We start from the raw sequence: 13,790 nt of genomic DNA on the forward strand, positions 1-13,790 counted from the left end.
TCTGCTGTCTCCTAGTCCATTACTTTTGTTGTAATTAGTATATATTGAGAGTGGAATTGTGAATTCTTAATCTATTAAGGGAATTCTGGAGTTAATTGGTGAGGAAAGCATTTATATTTAGAAAGCTCAACAATAAGACCTTTGTTGATTTCTGTTCTGTTAGAAGGTTGGTTCCATAGTCTAAAATTAAAATGTTCATCGTAACAGCCTAAATCTCTTTTGGTGCCAGTTAGGGGATGTTTTCGTCTCAGAAGAATGTTGAGTCACAAAACATTGAAAAGTCAGGAGAGAAGAGAAGATATGATAGGCCAGGAAACTTTTAATACATTTAAAAAATACAGGTTTATACAAAGAATTTTAGAAAACAGTTTTGTTTTCTTAAGTCTCTTGATAAGTAGCAGATTGAGCTGATTTATAAATTGGCAAATTCCTTTTATTTAGAATAGAAGAAATCAGATTTAGTAAATTGTTGATTTGCTCTTGACATCAATTAAGGTTACATCTTTTTTGTAACTTGGGACTAACTAGTTCAGGAACCTGCAGTAGGAGACTAGATTAATGGATATGTCATCTTGTCCCTCCACTAATTACTTCACATGCCACTGAGTTCAGTGATCTTATTCTGAGATCTCATGAATGAATATTTTTCTATTCAAGAAAACTTTTTTGGTTTACTGTGGCAAAACAGATTGAAGCTGAGTTGCCCAGGGGCCTTTTCCTATAGAAATCGGTATGTTACTGATTGGAGAGCACCTTGTTCAGATTTATTAAAGCCAAAATTCTGCGTTGAAAAGACGGGATGGCTCACTGTAACCATGTTCTCAAATGTTAGTCTTGGTGGCTAGGATATGGAAAAGGTAATAAAGATTTTTTTCTAACATATTTTTTTGAATTCAGAAAAAAATCTTGCTCACCTAAAGTTGTAGGAAAACCAGATTTGTATATTAATTGCTCAGTTGAAAACCTCTTATTATTATCTTAGTTTTTCTATCCAAAAAGTAGTTAAATGTTCTTTTAGGTGGAATGTTATTTCCTTGATTTCTTTGAGGCAAGTTTTTGGTGAAAAGAAACTAAGCACAATTGAGATGTTTTGTTGACTCATTAGACCCAAGTAGAGCAGTACACAATGGCTTGTTCTAAATTATATTCAGCTTAGTTAAGACCTAAACTACAAAGCTAAATATATGCTCTTCGTTGTTTAATTTCTATACACAGTTAAAACTAGTCCTCGAAAACCTCGTGGGAGACCTCGAAGTGGCTCTGACCGAAATCCAGCTATCCTCTCAGATCCGTCTGTGTTCTCCCCGCTAAGTAAATCAGAGACCAAATCTGGAGATAAGATCAAGAAGAAAGATTCTAAAAGCATAGAAAAGAAGAGAGGAAGACCTCCCACCTTCCCTGGAGTAAAAATAAAAATAACACATGGAAAGGACATTTCAGAGTTACCAAAGGGAAACAAAGAAGATAGCCTGAAAAAAATTAAACGGACACCATCTGCTACCTTTCAGCAAGCCACAAAGATTAAAAAATTAAGAGCAGGTAAACTCTCTCCTCTCAAGTCTAAGTTTAAGACAGGGAAGCTTCAACTAGGAAGGAAGGGGGTACAAATTGTACGGCGGCGAGGAAGGCCTCCATCGACAGAAAGGGTAAAGACCCCTTCAGGTCTCCTCATTAACTCCGAACTGGAAAAGCCCCAGAAGGTCCGGAAGGACAAGGAAGGAACACCTCCACTCACAAAAGAAGATAAGACAGTAGTCAGACAAAGCCCTCGAAGGATTAAGCCGGTTAGGATTATTCCTTCTTCTAAAAGGACAGATGCAACAATTGCTAAGCAGCTCTTGCAGAGGGCAAAAAAGGGGGCGCAAAAGAAAATTGAGAAAGAAGCAGCTCAGCTGCAAGGAAGAAAGGTGAAGACGCAGGTCAAAAATATTCGACAGTTCATCATGCCTGTGGTCAGTGCCATCTCCTCACGGATCATTAAGACCCCTCGGCGGTTTATAGAGGATGAGGATTATGACCCTCCAATTAAAATTGCCCGACTAGAGTCTACACCGAATAGTAGATTCAGTGCCACGTCCTGTGGATCTTCTGAAAAATCAAGTGCAGCTTCTCAGCACTCTTCTCAAATGTCTTCAGACTCCTCCCGATCTAGTAGCCCCAGTGTCGATACCTCCACAGACTCTCAGGTCTCTGAGGAGATTCAGGTACTTCCTGAAGAGCGGAGCGATACCCCCGAAGTTCGTCCTCCACTGCCTATTTCCCAGTCCCCAGAAAATGATGGTAATGACAGGAGAAGCAGAAGGTATTCAGTGTCAGAGAGAAGTTTTGGATCTAGAACAGCTAAAAAGTTATCAGCTCTACAAAGTGCCCCCCAGCAGCAGACCTCTTCCTCTCCACCTCCGCCTCTGCTGACCCCGCCCCCACCGCTGCAGCCAGCCTCCAGTATCTCTGACCACACACCTTGGCTTATGCCTCCAACAATCCCTTTAGCATCACCGTTTTTGCCTGCTTCTGCTGCTCCCATGCAAGGGAAACGAAAATCTATTTTGCGGGAACCGACGTTTAGGTGGACTTCTTTAAAGCATTCTAGGTCAGAGCCACAATACTTTTCCTCAGCAAAGTATGCCAAAGAAGGTCTTATTCGCAAACCAATATTTGATAATTTCCGACCCCCTCCACTGACTCCCGAGGATGTTGGCTTCGCGTCCGGTTTTTCTACATCTGGTACTGCTGCTTCAGCCCGATTGTTTTCACCACTCCATTCTGGAACAAGGTTTGATATGCACAAAAGGAGCCCCCTTCTGAGAGCTCCAAGATTTACTCCAAGTGAGGCTCACTCTAGAATATTTGAGTCTGTAACTTTGCCTAGTAATCGAACTTCTGCTGGAACATCTTCTTCAGGAGTGTCTAACAGAAAACGGAAAAGAAAAGTGTTTAGCCCTATTCGATCTGAACCAAGATCTCCTTCTCACTCCATGAGGACAAGAAGTGGAAGGCTTAGTACTTCTGAGCTGTCACCTCTCACCCCGCCGTCTTCTGTCTCTTCCTCGTTAAGCATTTCTGTTAGTCCTCTTGCCACTAGTGCCTTAAACCCAACTTTCACTTTTCCTTCTCATTCCCTGACTCAGTCTGGGGAATCTGCAGAGAAAAACCAGAGACCAAGGAAGCAGACTAGTGCTCCAACAGAGCCATTTTCATCCAGTAGTCCTACTCCTCTCTTCCCCTGGTTTACCTCAGGCTCTCAGACTGAACGAGGGAGAAATAAAGACAAGGCCCCTGAGGAGCTGTCCAAAGATCGAGATGCTGACAAGAGCATGGAGAAGGACAAGAGTAGAGAGAGAGACCGGGAGAGAGAAAAAGAGAATAAGCGGGAGTCAAGGAAAGAGAAAAGGAAAAAGGGATCAGAAATTCAGAGTAGTTCTGCTTTGTATCCTGTGGGCAGGGTTTCCAAAGAGAAGGTTGTTGGTGAAGATGTTGCCACCTCATCTTCTGCCAAAAAAACGACAGGGCGGAAGAAGTCTTCATCACTTGATTCTGGGACTGATATTGCTTCTGTGACTCTTGGGGATACAACAGCTGTCAAAACCAAAATACTTATAAAGAAAGGGAGAGGAAATCTGGAAAAAACCAACTTGGACCTCGGCCCAACTGCCCCATCCCTGGAGAAGGAGAAAACCCTCTGCCTTTCCACTCCTTCATCTAGCACTGTTAAACATTCCACTTCCTCCATAGGCTCCATGTTGGCTCAGGCAGACAAGCTTCCAATGACTGACAAGAGGGTTGCCAGCCTCCTAAAAAAGGCCAAAGCCCAGCTCTGCAAAATTGAGAAGAGTAAGAGTCTTAAACAAACTGACCAGCCCAAAGCACAGGTACTCTTTTCCGTCTTGCCTGTTCAAATCCGGCCCCTCCTATGAGCAAGTTTTAGGCTAAGTGTTTTCAATTACATCTAGTTATGGGAATCAATGAAAGGGTCAAGGAGGTGGTGGCATTTGCAATGGTCCCTTAAGGACTGGTAGGACTTTGATAGGTAGAAAATGTTGGGGAAGAACATTTTGACTAGAGGGAATAGTGTGGGTAGAGATGGAAAAATATAAAACATATTTGAGGAACAGTGAATGGCTGGACTGGTGCACGTAGGAAAGTGGTGAACTCAGACTGAAAGGTAGATTGGGGCCACGTTACAGAGACGCCGAGGTGTTTGACTCCGTGAGTTTGGTGTAATGGAATCTGTGACTTAATTTTGAAGGTGCATTTTTGTAGTCAAATTGTTTTACTATAGAAAACTGGGAGGGGGGCGGGCTCAGATTCTCTTCTTCTGAGTAGCAGTGATCAGAGCAATAGATAGTAGGTGTTTGCAGAATACTGATGAGGAACACTTAGCCTTAAGTAGTGGGACAGAAAAGCTGTAGGATTCAGTTAGTTAAATGATGACAAACAGATTTTTACAAAGAACAGCGTTTTTTTTACCAAGTGAGCTAGACTCTCTGAGAAAACCTGCTGATCTTGAGGTTCTTTTAAAAAACTGTCATGTAGGAGATAGATATTTATACCAACATATCAAGTTAGGTGAAGATGACCGGAAACTTAGGTTTTTGATGTTATTCAGCCTAGGGCCATATTTACATTTAGTAATTCTGCCAGTTGAGAGTTCTAGCAGGAGTATGAGGGGGCTTATTTCCGACAGCATTTTGGATGTTTTGTGGCGATAGGAGCAGTGGCTCTTCACCCTGTGAGACATTTCTGTCTGGAGCCATGGCCTTCCATACTTCCATTTATAGGTTATTTCCCTCTACTTCTCTGTTGGTCAGGGAAATATAAGAAACAGTCTCATTAGATAAGCCCTACTTACACCACACTGAACTTTTTGATAATATAGACTAGCAGCTTGAATGTTCAGGGGAATTTTAAAGAACTAGTGTAATTGGGAATAGAAGCTTAGTTGATTCGTTTTTTGATTAGAAGCCTTTTTTTTTCCCCTACCAATTTTAGGATAGAGAAGTAGTTGATTCCTATTTATTGATATGGCTTATCAGCTGGGAATAACTAGAGCTCTGTGTGTTGGTTCTAGATTATACTAAGTTAATCAACTATACCTTGGCTTTATTTAATTCTGTTTTCAACGTGTGTAGTTGTTATTGTTTGTTTTTGGCTCGCCTCATATTCAGGGTCAGGAAAGTGATTCCTCAGAGACCTCTGTGCGAGGACCCCGGATTAAACATGTCTGCAGAAGAGCTGCTGTTGCCCTTGGCCGAAAACGAGCTGTGTTTCCTGATGACATGCCCACCCTGAGTGCCTTACCATGGGAAGAACGAGAAAAGATTTTGTCTTCCATGGGGAATGATGGTAGGTCAGGGATGTCAACCTTGAAGTCCGAGCAGACATTAGATTTGTGTGCTGATCATTCTGGGGGTGCCCAGTAGGCTCTTCATAGCATTGTGTGTTAGTCTGAGTCCTCCAAAACACAGATGGCAATGTGTGAAGATTTTATTAGAGGAAATGCCCAAGAGAGAAAATACAGAGGGAGCCAGGGCAGTCTGGGAGAGCTGTCAGACTGCTCTGCAAGTCCAATCCCAGTAAAGAAGAGCAGGAAGGAAGATTGGTGGAATCTTCCTAGACGGCCGTGCAGTGTAAGAAAGTTTGGCAAGGCTGTCAGGGAGTTCTTGAGTGAACGCCGACTATCAGAGGAGTCTAGTGTCTCCCAGGAACAGGCATACCTTGTTATCCCTGCCACGCTCAGTCACTGTTGGGGACAAGCCCCGCGGTGCGTGTGGCCCTGTGTACGCTGGGTTTCAGGGCACACTTGTGGCCTTTGGTCAGTTGTGCCCGCTATGGTTGGAGGTCTGGGAGGCACATTCTCATGCTTACCATAGAGTTCCTTTTTTTTTTTTAAAGATTGGCACCTGAGCTAACATCTGTTGCCAATCTTTTTTTTCTCCTTCTCCCCAAAGCCCTTGAGTACATAGTTGTATATTCTAGTTGTAGGTCCTTCTAGTTCTCCTGTGTGGGACGCTGCCTCAGTGTGGCCTGACGAGTGGTGCCATGTCTGTGCCCAGGATCCGAACCAGGGAAACCCTGGGCCACTGAAGCGGAGCGTGCGAACTTAACCGCTTGGCCACGGGGCTGGCCCCCATATAGTTCTTAAATGTGAAGTAACTGCTCATATAAAATTTAGCGGTTTAGAGAATCTTTAGAAGCATTCAATTCATATTCTTGTCTTTAGGTTAGACTGTGTTTTGTTTTCAGTGTTTGGATTTCTGCTCTCATCGAGCTGCAAGTTATAGGCATTTTTAAACATTTAAATGATTATTTAAAACAGGCTCTGAGTTCTGCATATGAATATTTTTATTATAATGTATTTCATTTTTGGAGTCCCAGTTAAAATGAGGTTTGAACATATATAATAATATAAATGGATTTTGAATCTCCCCCTCTACCCCAAGAAGGAATTAGGTGCTCCCTCAGAACTAACGACACGTTTCTTTAACAGACAAGTCATCAATTGCTGGCTCAGAAGATGCTGAACCTCTTGCTCCACCCATCAAACCAATTAAACCTGTCACCAGAAACAAGGCGCCTCAGGAACCTCCAGTCAAGAAAGGACGGCGGTCAAGGCGGTGTGGGCAGTGTCCTGGCTGCCAGGTGCCTGAGGACTGTGGTGTTTGTACTAATTGCTTAGACAAGCCCAAGTTTGGTGGCCGCAATATAAAGAAGCAGTGCTGCAAGTGAGTGGGTGTTTTACTCTGAGGGGTTGACCTCTCAGCCATGGAGGTTGCTTATTCCTGGTTTGTTGCAAAGATGCATCAGAAAACTGAATGTGGTTGTAATGAGTCTCCTTGAGTTGCAAGATCAGTTGCAGAGTTGGGTTTTGTGATGTGGCTAGGTTTGGGCTGTGCTTAAATAAGAAATACTCCGGGGCAGTTCTTCGAAAGGAATGTTCTGCAATGGTGGAAATTTCTGTGTCAGTTCAGTATGTTCAATATGGCAGCCATTAGCCAAAGGTGGCTATTGAGCACTTGAAATGTGGTTAGTGTGACTGAATAGAATAGAAATAGTGTGAATGGAATGAAATTTATTTCATTTATTATTAATTTAAATTTAAATAGCCACAAGTGCCTAGTGGCTACCATTTGAGTACAGCTGTGGAGTGTTTTTACTTATAAACCGACAAATTTAGGTGTAATATTTATTAGGTCAACTGAAATTATCTTTATCTTTATGGTATTCAAGAAATATTGGTTATATCTTGTAAGTCTCTTTGCTCTCTGACTCTCAGAATATTTTCATGCATATGGAATTTTTGATACGGAAGTTTTGATCACTCTACCTTTCTCCCTTTTTTTGGTCAGTTTGTGGCTGCATTTTCTACCCTCAGGGATAATTTGTTTAAAATGGATCAAGAGAGTTGCACAAACAGAAACTGCTGGTTGAGCATCTCATAAAGTGCCTGGTGCAAGGAATAGATATTATCCATAGATGTTTGCTGAATGAAAGTGATTTATGTAAAACATAGTTGGGAGAAATGCTGTATTACTTCAGGGCAGACAGTTTTTAGAAGGCTATAAGTAGTTTTGTGCTTTTGTTTAGTTTGGCCTTAAGCAAGAATCTTGTCTGAGTCTCATTAGTGGAAAGAAGTGAGACAATTCACAGATCAGCAAAAAAGGTACATGATGGCACTAAATTTAGGGGTTGAAATGGATTCAGTTCAATTATAGACTTCAAATCAAGTTTGGGTTTCATTAAATTGAGCAGTGAAATATAAATCAAAGCCCTGAGATAGACCTGCAGCATTGTAGTGGGAGACAAAGGACTTGTTAGGTAATTTTAGACCATTTTGTATTCACATTATCATGTGAATATTAATCTTGTAAGGGAGCAGAACTGATTTGACTACAAGAAATATCGACGGATCATTTTGAGTGTGGTGCTAGTCAGTGCTGGGTTACAAGAAATTTGAGTCCCGTTTCAAAAATAATTTGATATTTGCTCCTTGTAGATCCTACAGGGAGGTAAAATTGCTGATCGAAGGAGTCAAAGGCTCAGATTTAATCTGAGTAACAAGCAGTCCGTTTTTCAACTCTCAAAGTAAACCTGAGTAAAGGTTCACTGATTCTTGCAGACAAATTAGCACTTGTTTCAACTGCTTCTCTTCTAAATGTAGTTTACTTTCTGGTGTCCCTTGTTATCCTAGGATGAGGAAATGTCAGAATCTGCAGTGGATGCCTTCCAAAGCCTACCTGCAGAAGCAAGCGAAAGGTAGTGTTGTGAAAAGCTCTTCCCCCAGACACCTCCCGCCTCACCGCCATAGAGCTGTGTGCACCTGGGTTAAGAAAGTGCCAGTTTTAAAAAAAATTACTGCTCTTTTCCAGGGAGCTAACGGTTGTTGACGCTGGGTGACAGACACACGGGATTCCTTTTACTATGCTCTTTACTTTGGAGAATGTTAGAAATTTTCTGTAATAAAAAACTTTAATTTGATATAAAAATTATAGTCAGTTCCGTTTCCTAGAGCAGTAGAAGTACACGTCCTTCACCTGACCAACTTGGCATTAACTTCCTTGAGCCTTTCAGTGTCAACTTTAGCTGCAGGAAACTGAGACTAAGATTATGTTACATTCCTATACTTTTATTTTAAATAAAGTTTTTCTCACTTATAGGTAAATAACCTTGGTGTTTTTTTTCCCCTAGCTGTGAAAAAGAAAGAGAAAAAGTCTAAGACCAGTGAAAAGAAAGAGAATAAAGAAAGCAGTGTTGTGAAGAACCTGGTGGACTCTAGTCAGAAACCTACCCCTTCAGCGAGAGAGGATCCTGCCCCCAAGAAAAGCAACAATGAACCTGCACGAAAGCCCGTCGAAGACAAGAGCGAAGAAGGGAATGCCTCTGCCCCAGGACCTGAACCCAAACAAGTTACCACTCCCACTGCCAGGAAGTCTGGCAAACAGGTTTCCCAGCCAGCACCGGTCATCCCCCCACAGCCACCCAGCACAGCACCACCGAGGAAAGAAGTTCCCAAGACCACTCCTAGTGAGCCCAAGAAAAAGCAGCCTCCACCACCAGAGGCAGGTGAGTGGGGAAGGCAAGAAGGGACTGCGACACCAGAAATCCCAGCAAAGAACACTGATGCCTTAAACGGCCTTTGGAAACCTGAAATGTGTATTTTTAAGTCTTTGGTTCAAGAATATTAGCTCCCTTTTAACCATTATATACTAATAAAGATGATAGAAGCAAAAAACCAGTTAAGTTGGAGATATTGTCTTAATTTAAAGCCTAGAGTTTAAATAGTTTTTTATTTTTTCTAATGCCCCTTTCTTCACAGGCCGATCAGTCCTGAAGTAGTCATTGCTGTTTAGCGTTACGTGTAAGTTTAGTAGCATCTGACTGCAATTTATTTTGAATTCTTTAGGTCCAGAGCAGAGCAAGCAGAAAAAAGTGGCTCCTCGCCCAAGTATTCCTGTAAAACAAAAACCAAAAGAAAAGGTGAGGAGAGGTTTGTTTCTCTGCGTTTCTCAGGGATGCGTGTGTACTGTAGGGAAATGGCCTGTCCTTGGCGTGGACGCGATATAGTGAATGAGGCTGAGGGTCTGCTTCTGTGTAGACGGCAGTGGAATTTCTTAAAATTGGCAAACTTCAGGTTTAGGCTTTAGCTCATTTCTTTTTTTTGTCTCTTTCCCCATGTTGTTTTTCCCTTCTTTGTGGCTCTACATGCTTCTGCTCATGCTGCAGCCTGCTTAGCTTAATTGTTTTTGCCCTCAACGTCCTTTCGCAACATTTATCTATAACAATCACCCTTCCCTGTGTCCACTATTTTTATTATGTGAGGAGAGAGAGATCTTTAAGAATCTTCTGGCTCTTTCTGCCATCTCTCCGTGCCACCATAATGTTGTGCACAGACATCCTGGCTGATGCTCTCAAGAGCATCAACAATGCTGCAAAGAGAGGCAAATTCCAGGTTCTTATTAGGCGGAGCTCCAGGGTCATCGTCTCTGCTTTCTAACTGTAGTGATGAAGTGTGGTTCCACTGGCAAATTTGAAATCGTTGATGATCACAGAGCTGGGAAAATGTTGTAAACCTAATAGGCGAGTTAAGTGTGGAGTGATGAAGCCCAGATTTGCTGTGCAACTCAGAGATCTAGAAAAATGGCAGAACAACCTGCCCCCCTCCTGTCAGTTTGGTTTTCTTGTACTCACAGCCTCAGCTGGCATCGTGGACTTCAAAGAAGCAAGACAAAAACGCGTAGGAGGGAAAATCCTGGGATTCTTTTTCTAGGGACATAATATGTGTGTGCAAATAAAATGCCACAATGGGGAAGAAAAATCTTCTGAAGATTACTTGTCCGTTTCTATAGGATACTTATGATGGAAGCATGTTTTCCAGCTCCATTAATAAGAGATGCCATTTGCATTGTTGTCTGTTGCAAAAGTGAAGGCAAATAGGGTGTGGTTTTGCTTTTTATCCATCTTCTATCTCCGCAGGAAAAACCACCTCCAGTCAATAAGCAGGAGAACGCAGGCACTTTGAACATCCTCAGCACTCTCTCCAATGGCAATAGTTCTAAGCAAAAAGTCCCAGCAGATGGAGTCCACAGGATCAGAGTGGACTTCAAGGTAAAAGTGTTAGTGACCACGTAGTATATTGAGCGTCATGCACTTTAAATCAAGAAGATGATGTTACCAAAGGTGTTAAAAGAGAGGAAATTCAGCAGCGGGTGGGGGAATGAATAAGAACTGTCGTTAGCAAGTGAGTTCAAGAGCATGGGAACTTTGGTCAGTGTTGGTGAGGTCGCTGTGAACTGATTGAAGAACATAGGCATTGAAATGCTCCTACGCCTCCTGGGCAATAAAGTGCATTTAGGTGAGAACAGTATCTGAGGGAATAAATCTTTCACATGGGAATTCTCAAACCCTGATGATTGCTTGAATTAGCAAACTCTAAGAGAAATTCAATCCTGGTGTCTCTTTGCATTATAGTTTACATGAATTGAACCAATAGGTGAGCCTTGTAACAGTTTATCTGAGATTAAAATTTTTAAAGCAAGAGTTATTTTTGAACTCACTGAACTGAAGTGTGCTTGACATTCTGGTGTCACTCTATGCTTTTCATCCTTATTTTCAATCCAAAGTTGTGTCATTGTAACACTTTGATGAATGGTCTCTCTCTCTCCCCACAGGAGGATTGTGAAGCAGAAAATGTGTGGGAGATGGGCGGCCTGGGGATCCTGACCTCTGTTCCTATAACACCCAGGGTGGTTTGCTTTCTCTGTGCCAGCAGTGGGCATGTCGAGGTGAGATGTCCTGCTTTCTTGGTACCCCAGGAAGTATAACGCAGATTATTTTGCTGTGATGAAAGTAATCATTATATTCTCTTTTGTTGGAGTCTAGTAGGTACTATCGCTGTTTAAACCAGCTAATGAAATGTTTTTGAAGTTTTTTGGAGATTTCAGGAAGGAATCCGCTTCTTATTAGTGTAGCAAAGTTGTTGAGTGTGGGAAACCTTATAGTGTCATGTCTTAAGTTCACTCTATTAGAGTTCTGATTTTTCTGCTCAATGTCCAAACATGGCAAAAATGATAGAGTGTTCTTCTAGAAAAAGAGGTACTGTTGATGGTTGTTTTATATTGAATACCAAAACCTGCTTGTCTATAACGAGCTCTTAGCAATTAATAAGAAAGAGGAATAACAGTAAAAAAAAATAGGCTAAGGACAGGAATATATAATTCACAAAATGAGAAATAAAATCATGATGGGAGTGGGGCATTAGCCTTCCAATGACCAAAACCTGGAAATTAAAGCATGATAAAAAGGATCAAGTGCAAATGGGGACTTGCTGTTAATGGAAATCTAAATTGGTTACAGTCTGTCTTTTTGAGAGCATTGTTTGGAAATATGTATTTATCCCCAGCAACTGTACTCCAGGCATTTATCTTAAGGATATAATCAGATAAATCAGCAAATATGTATATGTATGTGTATATATATGTGTGTACGTAATACGTATCTATAATAAACCCTTCTATACATGTATGGATATGTATATATATAATAAACAGAAGGGTTTATTTCAGTACTGTTTATGATGATAAAAAATTGGAAACAACCCAAAAGACTGTCAATAAGGAGTGGGGGGCCTTAGTTAAAGTAATTATAGGACTTGCAAAAACATGGCAGATATGAAGCCCTAAAAATGATAATATCGATTGATAGTGACATGGAAAGATGTCTGTGGCGTATCACTGAGTAACAACAACAAGTTACTACATGGTATGTAAAGCATGATCCCATTTTTGGTTTGGAAAAATGTTTTAAATATATATATGTGGAAAGAATTCTGGAAGGATTTATTCCAAAATGTTAAGAGTGTGGTTGGATAATGGGTGAGTTTTGTTTTCTCTTTATTTTTCTTTATCCTTTTGAGTTTTTTGCAGTGAGTATGTTCCACCTTTACAGTAAGAAAGAAAAAAAGTAGCACAATTTTAAATAGGAAGTAGTAGTTTGTCATTCATACACTTCTCAATTCCTGAACTCCTCCTTGGCTTATTATTTATCACATATGGATTCCAAGGTCATGAAGAAAGTCTGAAGCCAGGTTGTAATCTAGATGTTGAGCGATCAATGAGACTCACGCAACCAGCTAAGACAGTCAATCCTGCCCACTTGCTATTTTAAATTGTGCATTAGCGAAATTCCAAGTTACTGCCTAATGTTCATTGATGAAGCACATATTTTCTTAGTGCCTGTTACAAACAATATATTCTAAGTGCTGGGGTTCCTTTAAATGTCATTGAGACTAACAGTAGTCATTCTGCAAGTGCCAGGGGTCTACTGTGTCTCTTTTCCTACATAATCTAAGGCTTTGCATCCACACATGTGCTACCCTAGGAATAACTTACTTCTGTAGCACCAGTCCTTCAGCTTAATGAGAAAACAGGAGTTTTTTCCAGAGTATAATTGTTCTAATTTAGAGTGTGTATTTGTGCACAGCAATTCCGCAGGATTCCTGAAAACGGATTTAGAGAGTGAATAGCCCACTGCCTGCATCGCACTCTTGAAGCATAACTGGTGCTGGAAATCTCCCTCCATTCGCATATTTAGAAACTTTTTATGTTGACGTGATTTCAGATTTACAGAGAAGTTATGAGTAGTACAAAGAATCCCCGTATGCTCTTCACCCAGATTCTCCAAATGTTAATATGTTTTTATTTGCTTTATCCTTTTCTCTCTGTGTATGTATTTTACAAAATAAGAAATAAAGTAGATGCACATCTTATATGGAGACACACTTTTTTCTAAAAATTTTACAGAAAGTTGCAGATATATGCCCTTTTATCTCTAAATGTTTTAGAGTGTATTTCCTAAAACCAAGGACATTATCTTATATAACCACAGTTAATTATCAAAATTCTCCTATATAACTTAAAGTATAATAAAAATTAACATTGGTACATTACTGTTATCTAATCTGTAGACCTTGTTTAGGTTTGACCAGTTGTCCCAATAATTCTTTTATGGCCGAAGAAAATTCTGGGTCATTCTCATTTGATTTTTTTTTTTTGGCAGGGGAAGATTTCCCCTAAGCTAACATCTGTTGTCAATCTTCCTCCTTTTTTCTTCTTTTTCCCCCAAAAGCCCCAGTACATAGTTGTGTATAGTCGTAAGTTCTTGTTCTTCTATGTGAGACGCCACCACAGCTTGACTACTGACAGATGAGGTTCCATGCCTGGGAACCAAACCTGGGCTGCTGAAGCAGAGCACACTGAAGTTTTTAACTGCTAGGCCATCAGGGCTGTTTCTCATTC

At 40.9% G+C, this 13,790-nt stretch overlaps 1 protein-coding gene across 7 annotated transcripts in view; it reads left to right on the forward strand.

The window, feature by feature from the left end:
- The window catches only part of KMT2A (lysine methyltransferase 2A), an 80,703-nt gene that overhangs the window by 26,204 nt on the left and 40,709 nt on the right, over window positions 1-13,790 (forward strand). For 6 of the 7 annotated variants that reach the window (XM_046685072.1, XM_046685071.1, XM_046685073.1 and 3 more), the window contains 8 exons: window positions 1,216-3,869; window positions 5,166-5,343; window positions 6,488-6,722; window positions 8,189-8,253; window positions 8,686-9,060; window positions 9,401-9,474; window positions 10,471-10,602; window positions 11,166-11,279. In XM_046685072.1, the coding sequence (XP_046541028.1) occupies window positions 1,216-3,869; window positions 5,166-5,343; window positions 6,488-6,722; window positions 8,189-8,253; window positions 8,686-9,060; window positions 9,401-9,474; window positions 10,471-10,602; window positions 11,166-11,279 (3,827 nt within the window). The remainder of the gene's footprint in view (window positions 1-1,215; window positions 3,870-5,165; window positions 5,344-6,487; window positions 6,723-8,188; window positions 8,254-8,685; window positions 9,061-9,400; window positions 9,475-10,470; window positions 10,603-11,165; window positions 11,280-13,790) is intronic. The other variant, XM_046685077.1, reaches the window with a different exon arrangement.

Source organism: Equus quagga, chromosome 14 (assembly GCF_021613505.1).
Source record: "Equus quagga isolate Etosha38 chromosome 14, UCLA_HA_Equagga_1.0, whole genome shotgun sequence".
Classification (NCBI taxonomy): Eukaryota; Metazoa; Chordata; class Mammalia; order Perissodactyla; family Equidae; genus Equus; species Equus quagga.